Source organism: Arvicola amphibius, chromosome 1 (assembly GCF_903992535.2).
Source record: "Arvicola amphibius chromosome 1, mArvAmp1.2, whole genome shotgun sequence".
NCBI lineage: Eukaryota > Metazoa > Chordata > Mammalia > Rodentia > Cricetidae > Arvicola > Arvicola amphibius.
The window spans coordinates 123,059,191-123,077,899 of record NC_052047.1 but is presented as its reverse complement, the minus strand read 5'-3'; the positions used below and the strand labels follow the sequence as shown (position 1 = coordinate 123,077,899).

General features: G+C 49.0%; 1 protein-coding gene across 4 annotated transcripts in view; it reads right to left on the bottom strand.

The window, feature by feature from the left end:
- The window catches only part of Polr3e (RNA polymerase III subunit E), a 32,293-nt gene that overhangs the window by 10,693 nt on the left and 2,891 nt on the right, over nt 1-18,709 (bottom strand). For 2 of the 4 annotated variants that reach the window (XR_005286303.1, XM_038338126.1), the window contains exons 2-14: nt 16,590-16,661; nt 15,105-15,155; nt 12,029-12,106; nt 11,308-11,423; nt 10,862-10,944; nt 8,311-8,418; nt 7,947-7,996; nt 6,756-6,875; nt 5,862-5,947; nt 5,509-5,553; nt 5,337-5,428; nt 4,376-4,496; nt 1,243-1,324 (exon numbers count right to left, since the gene is read on the bottom strand). Coding sequence is in view for 3 of the 4 variants with exons in the window: in XM_038338126.1 (XP_038194054.1) it covers nt 1,243-1,324; nt 4,376-4,496; nt 5,337-5,428; nt 5,509-5,553; nt 5,862-5,947; nt 6,756-6,875; nt 7,947-7,996; nt 8,311-8,418; nt 10,862-10,944; nt 11,308-11,423; nt 12,029-12,106; nt 15,105-15,155; nt 16,590-16,625 (1,068 nt within the window). In the remaining variant the exon portion in view is untranslated. Of the gene's footprint in view, nt 1-1,242; nt 1,325-4,375; nt 4,497-5,336; nt 5,429-5,508; nt 5,554-5,861; nt 5,948-6,755; nt 6,876-7,946; nt 7,997-8,310; nt 8,419-10,861; nt 10,945-11,307; nt 11,424-12,028; nt 12,107-15,104; nt 15,156-16,589; nt 16,662-18,709 lie in introns of those variants that run through there. The other 2 variants (XM_038338132.1, XM_038338137.1) reach the window with 2 other exon arrangements.

Below are 18,709 nucleotides of genomic sequence, written 5' to 3'. Positions count from 1 at the left end.
GGCAGCAACGGGCCTGTAAGAGGCCTGGGCGAAGGTACAAAAGGGGGCACAGAGCCTGGGCAGGCCAAAATGGGGCTCCTGCTCTACTCTTCTTAGTGTGTGCACTGGGTAGTCTCTTTACCTAAGCCACTTTTAGCCTTTACAGACGTGTTTTCTCCTTCAGGATGGCTGGGCCACCCCATTCCATCCAAAACAAAGTGTTCAACAGACAGAGCCTTTCTCCTTTGGTTTACTACTGCATCCTCCTAGGAGTGCTATGAGGATTCAGCAACAGGGTGCTGCCCCATGGGTGGCAACACTCCACTGTGGTGGCTGCCGATAGTTGGCAGGGCTTCCCAGAGGCTCCGGCTCCCTACAACTCTCTCATTGCCCTGAACTACTTCACAGGAGTACTCAAAAAAGAGAGTGTGAATGACTGAGAGCCAAGAGGAAAGGAAGACTGGTTGTCATCTATAGCAACACGTCTTACACAGATCTAGCAGACACCAACACAATGGTACATCCAACACAGACCTAGCAGATGTCAACACCTGGGCACAAGTGAATGCGGCCAGGTGGGAGCAACATTCTGATGTCCCAGATCAAACATACTGCTGAGGCCCCTCAACATAACTTCCCCAAAAAGCTAAAGCTAAGACTAACTAATCAGACAAGCAAGCAAAGCTGTCTTCCATCTAAGGCCTGGTCCTTTCATGACAAACCTGTGCGCAAGCACAAAGGGCCATCATGGACAGATCTAAGCAGCAACATTAAGCAATTTAAAGTGTAAACTCCAAGGTTTATGGGGCAGTGCAGACTCCAGAGACATGAGCTTAAGACGTTGGGAGAGACTTAAGCTCTGGATATAAACAGGGTGAGAGGAAGGAGGGATGAGCTGGCTCAGAAGTCACAAACTCTAGATATGTAATAAGTGCCAGACTATGGTAAAAGGGAACTACTGGGCCCATCCAAAGTAGGTGCTGGGCAGGGCTGACTGTCAGTCATTCACAACTGAAAATCCTGATTTAAGTCTGTAACCACCATGAGCTTTGTAATACATCACTCAACCACATGAGCACCACCCATGGGATAAGCAGAGCCCTCTGGAAAGACAGCAGGATGTTATCAGCCCAGAATGCCCAGAGAATGATTACTATGTGGAACCCCCTGGCGGCCTGCTCACAAGACTGCCCTGCCGAAAGTCAACACCTGCTCTGGATTCCATCCCTCCACCCCCAGTTGTGGCAGAGCCTAGATACTTACAACAAAGTCCCGGCCCCTGCAGAGCACCTCGGCAGGCATGCCACTGTGAGGACTGGAAGAATCCTTGGGATACAGGATGTCACTGACAAGTCAAGCAGAGACAGCTGGTCAGTCCCTGCCTGTAGTCCTAGCACCACCACACCAACTCTGGGAGCCCAGCACTCACAGTCGAGCCAGGCCAGGTCACCTTTCTCAGGCAGCAGGCTCGAGTCTGCAGCCCTCCTCCCAGGCCCAGGAAGATGCGAGGAAAAGAGCAACCCTTCCCAAATCACCTTATCCCATACTAACCCAACCCCAAGGAGGAGTTAGGGACTCAAAGACACATAAGCTTGGGACCTCACGGAGCCCAGGTCTCTTGAGAAGACCAGTATTCCACAGGTTAGATGTCTGTGGTTTTAAGAGACTGAAGTACTACCACGGCATACAATGCAGTTCCTACAACATGACTCCCACCCTACCTCCCACAACAGCCCCAGGCCAGTTTTACGGCTCCCCTGCTGGAGTCCCTCCCTTCATATCTGCTAGGCCTGAGCAACTCATGCTCTAAGGTTAGGCTCCATGGGCATAGACCTGGCAAAGTGTTCTTGGCTGCCACACAGAGAAAGGTCCCACTGTGAACTGAACCTTGTCAGGCACATGCCATGGACCCCTGTGCTTTGAGGATAGAGACACTGAATGGTAGAGCACACAGCACACAACACACAAATAAGACATGTTTGAATCACAGTGAGTTTTTTAAATCTCACACAGACACAAAGACAGACCTGGCTGGAAGAATTGTAACCCCAGAGGCCTCAATACCTGAGAGAAGGCTTTTAAAACGCCCAAGATGATAAGACAGGCCATACCACAGCTAGGCCTCCCGAGGCCACAACAGAACAGGCAGAAGCCAGGCTGATTCAGAGTTCCCATTCAAAACCAGCTCTCAGCCTCTCTTAGTCAGTGTCTTCAGGTGTGTATGTGATTCGACAGCCCCTCCTGGCTCCTGCGTGTTCACAGTCCAAATACACACAGTACTCATGCTCACATTGAACAAGCAATGTGCTGTGATCAACTCTTCCATAAAGAAAACTGGGCTGGAGTCCAGTCAGAGAGGGAGGAGAGACATCATGAGCCAGGGGGCCAAGACCACGATGGGGATACCCACAGAAACAGCTGACTCAAGCTAGTGGGGGCTCACTGACCCTGAACTGACAGCTGGGGAACCTGCTTAAGACCAAACTAGGCCCTCTGAATGTGGTGACAGTTGTGTGGCATGGACAGTTTGTGGGGCCACTAGCAGTGGAACCAGTATTTCTCCCTAGTGCATATGATCTGGCTCTTTGGAGCCCAATCCCTGTGGAGGGATACCTTACTCGGCCTAGATGGGGAGGAGGGGAAGGACTGGTTATGACAGACTTTGTTGACTCCCCATGGGAGGTCTCACCCTCTCTGAGGAATGGTTGGGGGGTGGGGTGGGTAGAAGGTGTGAGGAGGGGGAGGACAGGAGGAAGAGGGAACTGAGATTAGTATGTAAAATAAGATTGTTTTGAAAGTAAAACTGGATAACCCAACAGCAAGGTCTATTATCCAGCGAAGGACGCCACCATGTGGCAGTAAGAGGAATATACTTACCATCAGGTTGGCAATTAAGTAATGACGTTAATGCAAAAAAAAAATATATTTTGAGTTTTAGAGCTATTCACATTTCATAATTTTCACTTCACACCACACTGCTCACAGGGTGGGCTTTGCTAATGTATCTACACCATCTTATTCTAAGAGTTGGCTTGACACGTTCCAGGCATTGCATTGAGGGCTAGGAACTTATGGGATAAAAGAACAGACTATCTCTCCTCCCTCAGAACTGACAGTCTGGAATCTGGCAGAAGAATCAGAAGAAGCTACTGAACACACTGAGTCGCAAAGCCATGACCTGTGAACCCCAACAGGCAATGTACAAAGAAAACTTAGACACTTCTTAATGCTATAGAGGAAAGCCAAAACAAAGAGAAGTGCTTCCGAGCAACCAGAGGAAAACAAAGAATACAATCGAGAAACAAGAACCAGGCAGACAGGCGACTCTTCAATCACAACTAACATTAGAACACAGCCAAGTCATGCGGGGAGACGGTCATAGAAGTAAGCCCCTGCTGCACAGCAGCGCACCAGAACTCAGATCCTTAGAGCCCACACACAAAACAGGGAGGCAGAGGCAGGCTGATCTCTGTGAGTTCAAGGCCAATCTGATACAGAGTTCCAGGACAGGCTCCAAATCTACAGAGAAACCCTGTCCAAAAAACCCAAAACTAAAATAAGTAAATGAAAAGTCAAAGCATGCACTGTTGTAGAGGAGGATCCGAGTTTGTTTCCCAGTCTCTGGCCTCCCAGGTACCTGCACTCTCACCTACAACTACACACACACACACACACACACACACACACACACACACACACACACACACACACACACAATTAAGGACAGCCATGTATAATCCCAGCACTTGGGAGGCAGATAAGAGACCCCCATGGCAAGGTGGCTAGTTAAATGAACAAGGATGGGGAACTCCAGGTTCAGCGAAGATCCTGCCTCAATAAGTGAAGACCAATCAAGAAAGACACTTGACATCAACATTGATCCTATTCCCACACATGAACACATACATGCATGTATAACAGATACACAGAGAATCATACCAATGTATGAAGGGAGAATAATCAACTTAAAAACTATTACTTGCAGATCTGCATTAAACACACTCATTAGAAAGACTGAAGTTATCCCAGATGGGAACTCAGATGCACACAGGAATGAAAGCATGATACAAAAGGCAGACATGTGAATAAGTCTAAGAACACTGAACAAAGTCTTATGGGTCTGAAAATATAGACAGAATTAAAATATACACGTGGGAGGAAATAACTAAAATATTCTAAGACTCTGAACTGTCTCCAAAAAGAATAAAAGACAATCCATGCGCAGCCAAGCTGTCATAGGTGCACGCCCAAACCGTGGGGGAACCGGCAGAGTCAAGACACCAACCTCCAAATAAATATGAAAAAAGAGAAACAGAGTCCTCCTGGAAAACATAAAATGCAACTAGGCAGAACAACATCAATAATGTAATTAAATTTACAGACTCAAGCAGCTTACCTTTTCACCACCCAGTTCCCTTGAACTAACATCGCCACCTTCTGGATCCCACGCAGAACAGCCACAGAGTCCACGGAGGGGCCCAGGAGGCTCATGAGATTGGCAAAAGGCATGACTTTCACTGAGGTGGACAAAGGACACAACTCACCGGTCAAGGGAAGAGGCCTGACCTTTTTATCTTCCCCACCAAGTACTCGTGCAGCATCAAGCTCCCAGCTCCTCGGAAAGGGAGTAGTAACAACAGCGCCTGCTGTAGTCTTAGCTGATAGTGGACTATACCAGACCTGTGTCTCTCACTGAACAAACATGAGGAACTACATGTTGAACTACATATCCAAGGAGCACGGAGAAAATTCTGTCACTACTAGGTCCAAAAAGAGTTGAAAACTCCCCACTTTCACCTGGTTACGAAAGGTAGAGTCAGGATTTGAACCTAGATCACCTGTGATGCATCAGGGAGCCTAGGGCGAAGCCTAGGGAAGGCGCAGAGTCCCCTATAGAAGTCCAGGAACAAGGCAAGTATGGCACAGCAGAGAGCTCCCACCCAATCCAGGCCTAAGGCTTTACACTGACTTCTCAGAGAAGCCCAGAGCTTAGGACTCGAAGGCTCTCTGCCTCTGCCTAAGAGAAAAAGGAACTAGTCCTTACTGTATGGAGCCCAGTAAGGCATCAAGAGCAAGTCCTACTTCACATCCCATACAAGACTGTGCTCAGCCCCATCAGTGAGTGTGCAAGAACCCCACTAGTCTTTTAAAGACAGACCAAAGTTCAGGCTAACCTGCTCAGGCTCCTGCGGCAGAGGGCTGTAAAAGTCCACCTGAAGGGGCAGCACCACCTGGGTGACCTGATACAGCCGTGCAATATCTGATCTGCCCAGACAAGAATGGAGCTACCAAGCTGGGCAGACTCTGGGGAGTAGTGGCTGCTGCCTTTGGTCCTGGAGACAGAGAGCAGCACTCACCGTTCTTCATCAGGACCTTAATCTGATCAGCCAGGGGCAACGTGCGCAGCTGAGCCATGGACAGGACATTGCTGGGAGCCACAGGCTTGTCTCTATCGGAAGCAGGGGTGAGTAGTTAGAGGAAGCCAGTGAGAGATAGTGGGAGGTACTGTGGGGGGTGGCTCTTACTCACTTCTCCTCCTCCGGGCTGGGTGGCATGAGCATCATGAGGTATTCGCTGTAAGAGGTAGGGGTGGAGGGGTATCAGAGGCTCTGTGGGCTCTGCCTCACCCCTGCATGTGAGCTCAGACCATAACCAGGTTGAAAACTGGGGAGGTGTAAGCAGAGGCCCACCCTCTCCATCCCCAATAGTCCCCAGCTCCCAGACAACAGCCCTACAAGAACATGAGTCACCTATCCCATGCTACCCTCCAGGGACCTCTCCAGGGGCAGGGGCAGGGGCAGGGGCAGTGTCCCTCCTTCACCCTGTCCAAAGTCCTAACAGGCACTTTCCTGGAGCCTTTAGTCAGCACCAGCCAGTCCCACCTGGGTGACTTGACGAGCTCTGTGTTTTCTACTCCACTGGATCCCTGGCACAGCAGGTACTGGCGTTCATGCTCCGAGCGGCTATCCTGTGGGGAAAAGGCAGGACAGATGACCCCCACTCCAGCCACAGGCTCACTTGCAGTGTCTTGAACAGCACACACAAAGCCTCTGCATTGTGGTCTCAATCATGTACCCCCTGGCTTTAGGACCCCAGCCCTAGTGCTGTCTATAGTGCAGAAACACCAGCCAGGACGAGAAGTGAGCTAGCATTCACCAAGCACCTGCCATGTGCTAGGCTCTGTACCAATGCTTATCTATACAGTACTAAGTCTATAGGGCTCTTACTATTCTTGTTTCATAGACAAGAAAACAGACTCAGAAAGGAAAGACAATTTTCAACCCAAGGCCACATGGGAAGAAGCTGTAGTGTATCTGTAAGTCTGACCCTGAATCTAAGGCTCCCCATAACTAATCTCTTCCTGGAAGGTTTCAGTTGGTCCTTCCCGCAAACACCAGGGAACTCTAGTCCAGGCACCAGGGAGTTAATGTCCAACTGTTTCCTTTATTCGGTGTATCTTCAGGTACTAGGTTGAAAAGCCCTGAAAACCACCCTGGCTAGGCAGAGCACGACAGCAGATTCTCCAGTGCAACCCCAGACGAAAAGTCTAATCTGCAATCAATATTCATGGTGTGTGCAAAACTAATCAAACACCAGCCCCACTGCACACTAACAGTGGAGCTCTGCTTCCTACTCTATGACACCAGCTGAGTGGGCACATCAGACGCAAACGGCTCACAAGGCCTTCATGCTCTCTACAGTATCACTGTGAAGATAGAGGTGAGCCAAGAGGCTTCCAGGCCTCAGGGCTCTTCCCAAGTCCTGCCCTGGCTCACCCTCACGCCATAGTAGTGCAGGTGGACCCAGGGTTCCTCTGCATGCTTCTTCTGCAGGAACTCATAGGACTGCACGCGGCGCTGGCGGGCCTGCTCCGACTCTGGCCGTGAGAACCGCACCTGTAAAGAGGGGAAAGGTCACACCCTCAAGTCTGTGACCCCACAGTTTTTGCCAGATCAACAGCTTGCATGCATGTGTGTGTGCGTGCGTGTGACAGCACTTGTACTCCACGTCCCTCCCCACTTCTGAAATTCAGTCTTCAGTCTGTGAGCTGCCAATGCAAGCTGAAAGTGGTGTTTTCTTGCTTTGGCCAACTCTGGCCAAGGCTTCCACCTGGGCCCAAGGGTACCAAAGCATACCCTTTCAGACGAGTGTTTACCCAAGAGGTTTTAAAGGCTACCCAACAAGCTGCAGAGAAGAGGACAAGCCTCTGAGACTTAAACTCTGCCACATCACTTGAGGAGAGGACAGTCCACTAGGATGTACAGACTCTACAGCCATTTCCATGCCAGTTGTGACACTAGAGCATTTTTCTTTCCCTGATCATTGTGAATTACATATACATAAATAATGCATAATTAGGAGACCCTCATAATCATGAGTGGAAAGATAACATTCTTCTAAATCTTTCGAAATCAAGACTAGCATGCTAACTACTTCTTCTTCTTCTTTTTTTTTTTTTTTTTTTTTTGGTTTTTCGAGACAGGGTTTCCCTGTAGTTTCTAGAGCCTGTCCTGGAACTAGCTCTTGTAGACCAGGCTGGTCTCGAACTCAGAGATCCGCCTGCCTCTGTCTCCTGAGTGCTGGGATTAAAGGCGTGCGCCACCACCGCCCGGCTCTAACTACTCTTCTGTACGCATCAAAAAGGCAGAATCACATAGGTAATTAACAAGGGACTTTGTGAACCTGTGTGGCTTCATGGGGTTCCTGGGCTGCACCTCCCTGTTCCCAGGCACCACCTGCCACACCCCAGGATCCCAGCTGTTACACAGAACAAGGCTATCCCACTTACAACAGGAGTCAGGCTGGATGGTGGGGAGGTTACTCCCTCCAGGCATCAGACGAGGGGGCTCAACCATACTCTACATCTGTTACTCTCAAATATGAAAAGCCCTTTCTGCTCAGACCCTGCAGCCCTTGCTGTCTTTTGCCATCCATGCTGCTCCCTCCTGCCCAGGGCCAGAGCTCACCGTGATCTGCTTAACGTCCTCTTCTGCCTCATCCTGCGAAGAATCCCCTGCTGCAAAGCAAGCTGTCAGTACAGCCTCTGCTGGGACTTCTCATTCCATCCCAACACCACCCTCTCCTCGGGAAGGCCAACGTGGGGCCTGTGACTTAAGGACAGTGGTACTAACTGGGCCAATTTAACCCTCAGGCAATGCCTAGCAATCTGTGAGGACATTTTTCAACTGTCCCAAATGTGAAGTTAGGAGCATTAAGTAGGTAGCAGGAGCCTGGGATGCCAGTAATCATCCCATAATCATGCCATAATCTGACCATTTTCTCAGGCTGACCCACCTAGACCACACCCAGTCAGTCAGTCAGCAGGCTCACCCTCATTGGCTGCCTCCCTCTCTCGGTGCTTGGCATCTGCCTTGTCCAGGTAGGAGAAGCTGGGTCGAAGCTGTAGGATGCCATGTAAAGGTGTCAGGTGGAGTTCACCTGGCAAAGGAAGAAGGGCTTGAACCTGCCCCTATGAGCTGAAGCTGCCATAGCCAGCTTACTCAAAGGAATCCCCAAATCCCCTGAAGGCCTACATCCACCGACAAACCACCAATTCTACCCGAGTCCCAATCTAGACGCTTCAGGAATATCAGGCCAGGCGTTATTTCTAACTCTTATCTGATCCTGCCAGGCACTGCAAGCACACCCCAGAGCAGGGGCCTAACTCTGCGCAGATACTTCAGACTCACCTCCCACACTTCCCCAGCACCTGTCAGGGCTCCTCTCCTCACAGCTACTGTTCCCTCCAGCCACAATGGACAGCTCACCCTCTTCCCTTCTGCCACACTGCTGCTGCCAGAAGCCCTACTGTAGTTCATCAGAGGACAATCTGGTCTCTAACTGTGACCTGCCTCTGGCTCTCAGAATTATAGCTCTAGGGCTGGAGAGCAAGCTCAGTGGTTAAGAGCATTGCTGCTATTGAAGAGGACCCCAGTCTGATCCCCAGCATCCACATGGTCGCAGACAACCACCTGTAACTCTAGCTGCAGGGGATTCAATGCCCTCTTCTGACCTCAGGCACCAGGCATATACACAATACACATAAACACATACAGACAAAACATTCACACGTATAAATCTAAAAAAAAGTGTCAAAGAATTGTAGCTTTGAGCCAGGTGGTGGCAGCGCACACCTTTAATCCCAGCACTCAGGAGGCAGAGGCAGGCAGATCTGTGAGTTCAATGCCAGCCTGGTCTACAAGAGCTAGTTACAGGACAGAGGAATCTGTCATTAAAAACAAAACAAAACAAAAAAACAAAAAACAAAAAACCAAACAAACAAACAAGAAAGAAAAAAAACAAATAAAGAAAAAGAAATGTAGCTTCAAAGAGATACAGCCTTAAGAACATGACACAGTAGCTATGGGCCATTACTTGTTTTTTGCCTGTTTAGTTTTTCAAAACAGGGTTCCTCTTTGTAGCTCTTACTATCCTAGAACTTACTAGGTAGACCAGGCTGTTCTCAAACTCAAGAGATCTGCTTGCCTCTGCCCCCCTAAAGGTGTGTGCCACCACCACCCAGCTAAGGAAAAGACTTTTTTTGTTGTTTTATTGATACAGGGTCTCTCTGTGTAAAAGCCATGGCTGTCCTGACCTCACTCTACATCAGACGGGCCTTGAACTCACATCCTCAACTTGAGCACATTTTCATCATCCCAAAACAAACTACCACTCCCCACACTTTGCCCTCCCTCTGCCTCTGGGGACCTCCAGTCAGCTCTATGCCTCTACAGATGTACTTATTCGGAAGCTCATAAAATGGGATCATGTGGTACAATGGTTAGTTCTGTCAACCTGACACAGTCTGGAAACACCTAGAAAAAGTCTCAGTGAAGGGCTGTCTAGATTAAGTTGTCAGTGGGAGCGTCTGCGGGGTTGTCTTGACTCTGGGAAGACCCACCCACCGCAAGCCAAGGCCCTGGACTGGCAAAAGCAAGCTGAGCACTGGCACGTGTGCACTCATTCACTGTTCTCATCCTGACTGTGGATGTGAAGTGATTACTTCCGGCTGCTGCGACCCCCCACAATGATGGTCTGGAACCAAATAAACCTTTTCTCCTCTCAGTTGCTTTTGCCGGGGCGTTTATCACAGCAACAGAGAGACAACTAAAACATGGAGGCATGCAGTCTTTTTATTTATTTTTCGAGTCAAGGTCTCTCTACATAGCCCCGATTACCCTGGAACTTACTATGTAGACCAAGCTAACCCACAACTCAGAGATCCACCTTCATCTGCTCCCAAGCACTGGGATTAAAGGTGTGCTGAGATTAAAAGTGTGCACCATGCCTGGCCATTTTGTAGTCTTTTGAGCCTGGTTTCTTCCATTTTATAAGGGTCATCCTTGCAGAAGCGCACACACATCAGGGATCACTCCTCCACACAACCAGGTAAGGTTGTTGCAAGGATATGTCACATTTTGTTTATGCAACATCACTTAATGGGCTATGGATTGTTGACATTCTTTAGCTCTCATAAATAAAGGCCCTATGGACATCTGTGTCCAAAATTTTATGTGGACATATTCTCATCTGTCCACAGTAAGTGCTGCCTATGAATAGGATTTGCTGGACTCTGAGTATCCTGTACTTAAAAGGACAAAATTCTGCCACCTGTCCCCAGTACTATGCTACGTTGTATATGTGCTCCTAGGAGCAAACTGACTTGAAGGTCCAACTCTATCAAGTTGGGAGTGCCCAACAAAGTCCCCGTTGTGGTGCTCTGTCTCCACACTTTGTCATTTCCACACTGCCTTGATCCTGCGTGGTTTGGTGTTCGGTAGAGGCCAAAACCACACATAAAGCTGAGGAGACCTAGGCTGGGTGAGATTCCCAGGCTCAGCCCACCTTGTGCTCTCCCCAGGGTATAGTCAGACCCAGGTACCTTGCCTGTAGAGTGCAGCTGCATAACGGGCCGTGTTGCTGGTGGTCTGGGAGGAGCAGAAGGTCTGCTTGTCCATCAGCTTCCTAGGAGCACGAGGAGAGCTAGTGTGAAGGGCTAGGACACTCCAGAGAAGCTAGCCAACCCCATCCCATCCCAACATCCTCAAAGTACACTAGCTGGGGTTAAGGGATGAAAACATTCATAGCTTTGTCTGTGCAGCAGATGAATAATGGACAGGGGCTCCAGAGGCCTGTATCCCCTGCAGCCCAGAAGTTCCTGGCATGAGAAGCCAACTTGGGAGGGAAGGTCTACATACTCTTGGTTTAAGGTAGAGACCTGACATGATGGGGATCCCAGTAAAAGAACAGAGAGGGCAGTGCCCCTGAGGCCTCTGGAGACTCCTCTTAACCTTTACCTGCAGTGGAAACTTAGGGGCAGGGACTCACGAGGAATACGTGCTAGTCTCATCAGCACAGGCACCGTCCACGTTCAATGCAATCTGTTCCCCTTTGCTGCGGCAGTAGTTGGGATTCAGAGTGTCGATGGCCATCTCAAGCTCTACCTGGAGGCACAAAGTACCACCCAACTCGGAAGGTGCCACGGCACACTCCCAGCCAGGTCCCTACCTAGCAGCAAGACTGATCAGTGTCCCTCCCTCTGGGACCCTGGGTTTAAAGCCACACTGTGGTCACCAATGAAATTTCCAACAGAAAAGTCACGTGTTTTAGGAGTACAGATACAGTCATATTTGTCCCCTACTCCTCCACACCCCAAAATCAAAATGAGAAATCTTGAAACTAAAATGTCATCTCCAACTTCAGCATCTCCCTGTGATCACAGAGATCGAGACAGATGGGAAATTTGTCTTGGTTTCTCCTTGTTCCCCCACCCCATCCTGTATAGGTACTGGATCTTCCTCTATCTAACCCTGCTTTAAGTTTACCCCTGCCCACACCTCAGTACCCAGGCTTCCCCCAGCCTACCTTTCAAGCAACCCTGAACCTAGAAATGCTTTCTTTCCTTGGCTTTCAAGACCTACATACTGCTGTTATCCTAATCCCTGCATTGCTCCTTCTCTGAGCTTCTGCTCCCAAAAGTCTCTGTCTTCTTGCTTCCCTCAACCCTAATTTACCCTCTGTACCCCACTTCCATCTTGGATAACCCCACCTTCTGCTGCTTGGGCTTGATCTTGGCTGAGAGATGTGGAATGTCATCATAGGTCATCGAAGCTGGACGCACAGGGTACTAGAGACAGAAAGGCATCCATCAGTCCACGGTGCCCAACACAAGCTGGAGCAGGCATCAAGGCATCTTTCGACTCCCCATTCATACTGTTCCCACCCCACCAGAGAGCAGAGTACCCAGGCCCCAATCTACTCTACCAAGAGGTACCCTACAGCTTTCTTCTGTAGTCTGATTCACCCTGGGTCCTCTCGAGCCTCATGCTGTTGGACCACTTTAGGATGTCTTGTCTTTCGAGGAGTCCCTTAGCACCCTGAAGCTCTAAAGCAGGGCTACGGGAATTTAGAGCAGTGGGGGCCCAAGGACACACTGACACTCTGAAGGTCACTGGGGTGAGAAATGAGACAAGAGGAGGCCAAGAGGGAAAACAGGGCTGGTCTAAGAATGCTAAAGGCTGATCTGGACATTGGATACAGAAATGTGTGACTCCATTCTTTCTCATTAGCAATGTGTCTGTCCTTTCCACACATATCCTCTGGAGAGGGGCCGGAGAGGTAGGTCCCTCCTGGATATGCTACTTTTAACTCTAGGCCTCTTCTGAAAGCCTAGTCCTGGCTCTGAACACACAGTACCTTTCCTCAGAGTTTCTACAGAAATGCTTTTTCTCTTGTCTTCCATGAAAACTGCTGATGAATGAACCCCAAATTGGTCCCCCAAATCCTCAGCTCAAGCCATAAATGCCTAGTATCCAACAGCCTCTACAGTGTACTTGCAGGGTGCAGCAGCTTGGATTGAAGCTCAACTTTTGGAACCGCTTCAGGTCAGCTACAATTAGCCAAGGGAGAAAGTCGTCACTTTCTAAAAACTCCGTAGTAGCAGTGAAGCACAGGTAAGCTTTGGTGGGAGGAACAGCCTGGAACACAACTGCTCCACTAGTGAGACTGTCCTCCTGCAATAGCTCACAAAGCACCAAGATGCCTGTGCTAAGACCCAGAGCTCTGAACTTGCCCTACTCCAGGCTGAGAGGGCTGGTAGTGAGCTACAGATCTGGGCAATAGTACTGACTCTGCCACTTCCAAAGCTGCCAACACTGTGAATGAACAAAGCAGACAGAATAGGCACCAGCAGAGTCTAACACACAGTGGGCACACAAGGAGAGACTCTGCAGTCAGTCAAGGATACGGGTAACCCTGTGGACAGCCTCTTCTCTGCAAAAGCGTGGAACACGGCTGCTGCCCCTCCACTAACCCCAGGCCCTGGAGAGCTCAGAAGTCTCCAACTCACTCTCTCATGTGCAACACAAAATTAAAGTGCTTCTAATAACTACCTTCTATTGAGAATGTAGAGTGGTATAAAACAGTCCAGTTGTCCTCAAAAAGTTAAATGATCCAGCCAATCTATTCCTAGATGTACACCCAAGAGGTGAAAACACAGGTTCATACAAACACAAACACAGACGTTTAAAGAGCATTCTCCAGTACAATAGCCAAAGTGTAGACAACGCAAATGCCATCAACTGATGAATGGGTGAACAAAGTGTATGTATCCACAATGGATACTTTTGTATGTACGGCTGTATGTGTCTGTGGCAGCCAGAGAACAACCTCAATGTCATCCTCAGGAGCCATCCACTTCGTTTTTTGAAACAGGGTCTCTCACTGGCCTGGAGCTCACTGTGGTGGTTTCAAAGAAAATGGCCTCTAAAAGGGAGAGGCACTATTAGGAGGTGTGGTATCACTGGTGGAACTGTGTCATAGCGGGGGGCTGGCTTTGAGATCTCTTTTGCACAAGCCTCCCTTAGTTTGGCTTTCGGTTGACTTCCTGTTGCCTATAAGATACAGCACTATCAACTCTGGTACCACGTCTGCCAGCACGCCACCAAGCTCCCCACTATGATGATAATGGACTAAACCTCTGAACTATAAGCCACCACCCCAATTAAATGTTTTTCCTTTATAAAAGTTGCTGTGGTCATGGTGTTTCTTCACAGCAATAAAACCTCAAACTAAGACATTGAATCCCAGGTTATCCACTTGTCTCTGCCTCCCCAGTACTGGGATTACAACCGCACACAACCACATACAAGCATACATCATCACATTCAGCTTTTGAGGTGGGTTCTGGGGACCAAACTTAGGTCTTCAACCTACACAGCAAATCACTTTACTGACTTGAGCTCTCTCCAGCCCCAGAGATAGTCTTTAGTCATAAAAATGAAAACACTGATCCAGGCTAAAACACGAATGGGATCTACATAAAAAAGACCAGTACTAAAGCCCACACATGCTATTTCATCTACATGAGAGATCCCAAATAGGGAAATCCATAGAAACAAAAGTAATCGTTGCCTAGGGCTCAAAATGAGAATAGAGTCAATGCTGAGTGACTAAACATAAGATTTCTTTCAGAGGGACAAAAACATACTAAAATAGATTGTAGCACTGGCTGTACAGCCCCCAAATAGGTTAAAGTCTTGAGCAGGGTTCACTTAAAAGTATGGTGTATGAACTGGACTTCAGTAAAGCTGATGTAGTAGTACAGTACAGTACAGTGCAGTATTGTTACAGGACTGCTAACTTAGGAGAGCAGTGCTGGAACACAGGAAGTGCTCAATCCATGCTAGTCATAGCAAGGAGGGCAGTGAAAGGCTAAAGATCTGGGGCGCACAAGAACAGGCCCAGGCTTGCACATGGCCACAAGGATGTTCTGGAAGCATCCTTGAGTTCCACCCAGCAGCAGTGGCCCCTGTCAGCACTAACTCTTCCCTAGGCAGTGATCTAGGCCTTTCAATGTGGATCATTCAACCTTCACGGAATCTCTATGAGGCAGGCAGTGTGGCTATGAGAAAACTGAGGCACAGACATGAAGTACTCAGGGACTGGAAGCTGAGTTTGATGGAGCTGGAACTGGCTGGTCTGGTTCGGCACCCCAGCTACTCACTCTGCATCCCATATGTTGTCCTGCTTGTTCATCTTAGTAGGTAAGCTCTGCCTGCCTCCTACCCAGCTCCACCACTCCCTCAACATTGGCTTTCCCCTTTACCTGCAAGTCCCGTCATTACCTGAAACAGATACAGCTTCTCTGCCAGACTTTTGGCCAAGTATACGTCGATCTAGGAACAAGGGGAGAAGACTTAACCAGGACACAAGATACTTAAACCAGGCCCAGGCACTCAGATAGGATCAGTAGGTCAGAGGCAGTTTAGGGAAGAAGAAAAGCTCAGATTATACTAAGAACAGAGGTAAGCATGGCAGGCCTCCAAGTCAGGCACATCTAGCACTCCCTTTCAACAGATACCAGGGAACCAAGACAGGGAACCCGCTTGGCCCCTAAAGTCACTCTAACCTGGAAAGAGCACACATGCCTGGGCACTGAGATTGGGATGGCTCCCAAAGCCAGGGAAAGTGCTTTCTGGGAGAGCGGGGAGGGGGGATTCCCTCTACCTACTTATGTTTCTTCTCTCTGCTTTCTTCCACCTTGCCACTCTGGCACCTACATGTCACCCTATTTTAAGAAGATCTGCAAGGTTCTGTGTGACCTACCTGTCTCCTTTTTCCCTCCCGATGCTGACTGCTCTGCACACAAACTGCGCTCCCTCCTGCCCATGGGCCTTTGCACGTGTGCTTTCTTCTACCTGGAATGTCCTTCAGATATACGGCTGACAACAAACTCAGCCTTAGGAACTCAGGGGACTCACCACTTGAGCAGAAGCTGGCTGGGGCTGCCTGGCTGCAGAGGGGGGCTCCTCTGTGCTGTCTCCAACCCCTCTATGGTAACTTAGTATTTCTGGTGCAGCTATAGCTTAAGTATATTTAAATAACTCAAACCTAAAAGCTCAGTATCCCACAAAACAGAAACTACTCTGCCTGTCTAGGGACGGTCTCGTGGCCCATGCCCTTCAGACTCAGGATGGGTTCCAAATACACCTAAGAAGGCCAGGGGCCAAAACAGTCAGGTTTCACCATTTGCTTTCCAAAAACTCTAGGGCCTGGACTGGAAGGATCCTGAGGAGTAATTATAATAATGAACAATTTTGTCTTTCTGTGAGGTGTCTGGAAACCTTTCTGCTCACAGTTTATATTCTGAGGCTCCTAGCCCATCTCCTCCATAGGCCAGAGGCTGCCTAGAGACAAGGACACAGCCTGGTTGCTACTATGCCATTGCCCCATACAGTGAGCGGAGTGAAGAACTGCTGAACGACACAGTCTAGTAAGCCCACACGTGGGAGCCACCAATCTCCTTTCAGTCACTCGCATCTGTTCAGTGTCAAGCCCTGCAGTTGGCTTTGCAGAGAGTGGGACAGACAGAGAGCAAATAAGCTGAAATCTAGGCACATTGGGTAAGGTTTCAAAATCAGGGGCTGCTGGGTCACAGCCCTGAAGGAGAAAGTCAGCCGCACAGGTATCTGGGGGACAACAGAGGCAAGGTCTAGGGTCCCTGGATCATCAACAGGCCCTAGACTAGCCTATAGACATGTAGAAGGGTCTTGGTCTTGTAGAAAGACCCGTGGCTTGTGGTCCAATAGAGTGTTGACAGCGGCAGTTACCTCCTGTATGACTGGGTCATCTTCTTCATTGGCCATACTAGGGAGAGCCTGTCACACAGTCCTCAACTCGATCTGCAAAGACAGCAAAAGACCTGGGCAATCAGCAAGCCATTCAATCAACCTTTCTGAGGCACCTATTCCTCCACAGGTGAGAGGAAGGGGAGCCCAAGATGAAGACATAACCTGCTTTCTGTGTCTGTGGTGGAGGCAGCAGTGGGGGAGAGGCAAAGCCGGCAAAGGGTGCAAGCAAGTGACCCAAGCCAACACATGTCAACTGTACCGCTGGGGGCAAGTTAGTGAGCAGTTATATAGACTTCTTGCCCACTCAAAAAGAACTCCCGGCCAGGCCTGAGGAAGCTGGCATTCCACAGCCAGAGCTGAAACACTGGGGTCCTGAGGGTCTTGCAATAAGATGAAAGACAGCTGTCATATGATCCAAAGACTTCCCAGGGGTCTCTTCAGACTGTCAGACTCTCATCCTAATCCCATGAGCTCATTTTCTGTGCTCTGGTGACAAAATGACCCTCTTTGAGTATTTTTCCCTTGGGTTTACAAGGCACTAGGCTCTGAGTGATATGACTGTCCCCATCTTACAAAAAAAGAGACTGAATTCAGAGACAGGTTATAGGGCCTTACCTAGTCACACCACATCGAGACAAGACTGGACTTCACACCCAGGCCTTGGGATTTGGGTGACAGTTATGAATGGTGGGGAAGTTCAGTGGAGGGTGAGACCCCCCCAGTTGTGTGGGTGTGGTTAAAGGATGGAAAGAACAGGAGCCTGACAACATGGGGGGGGGGGTGAGAGGAACACCTGCTTCTGCACGCAAGGGCTAAGAGCTGGCTAAGAGCTGAGCACCCACAGACTCCAGCTGTTCCCACTCCTCTGCTCCTGGGTAAGAGCACCCCAACTTTATCCATTGTTGACTGAGGTTTCTGTCCCACCTGGTCCCCCAGCCATTTAGTCCCAAGAAATCGCACAGAGGTCTACATTAGTTATAAACTGATTGGCCTTTAGCTCAGGCTTCTTATTAACTATTGTAACTTAAATTAGCCCATTATTCTTGTCTATGCTAGCCATGTGGCTTGGTACCTTTTTTGGCAAGGCAGTCACATCTTGCTTACTCTGTGACTGGATCAGGACTGCAGAATAAGCTTTCCTCTTCCCAGAATTCTCCTGTTCTCCTCACCCTGCCTCTACTTCCTACCTGGTTGTCCTGCCTGGCTAATGGCCAATCAGCGTTTATTTAAAATATAATTGTTACAGAATACAGACCATTGTCCCACACCAATCCATCTCACATCTGAATGACAAGATTTAAAAAGATTCTAGGTGAGCCAATGAATGACTGTGATCCTAGCACTTGGGAGGTAGAGGCAGGAGAATCATTAGTTCAAGGCCAACCTCAGCTTCACAGAGTTGGTGGCAAGTCTGGATACCCGGTCTCAAAAAAAAACTTAGCTGGGCATGGTGGTGCCTTTAACGCCAGCATTTGGGAGGCAGAGGCAGGAAGATCTCAATGAGTTCAAGGCCAGCCTGGCCTATAAAGCAAATTCTGGGCCAGCTAGGGCAATAGAGTGAGACTTTTTTGTTTGTTTTTTGGTTTTTTTTTTAATTAAACAAAAAATCACAAAGATTTTAAGGTACATAGCAGTTCCTTCAGCCCAGAGTTCAGAACCAGCCAAGGTCCCACGCAAACCTGCTTGTTGCAGACACAGCCCACACTTGGACTGTTCGGGTACCAACACATGCCCTATCCTTGGCATCTGACATCTCTCTTCTTACTTTTTACCGCTAATCCTGTTGGTTCTGCTTTCAAAGGAAGCCAGAACCTGACCTTCTGGGTCAGCTCAGTCTCCAAGCTGATTTCCTGGGTCCTTCCTGCCCCACAATTACTGTTCAAACCTCAGATGACATCATGCTAAGTGATACTTCCCAGTGTGCCCCATCTTCTTCAGAGTCTTCAGCCTTCCAGTGAACATAAACAGACCCAACCTTTAACCTTTGGCCCCATTCCCCACCACCTCTGACCTTCCTGTCTCTTCCCAATCCATCTGGGACTGTTCTACCTAACTTCAGGTTTTGTCCTGTGCCCTTTTCAGGGTTTTGTTCAAATGTC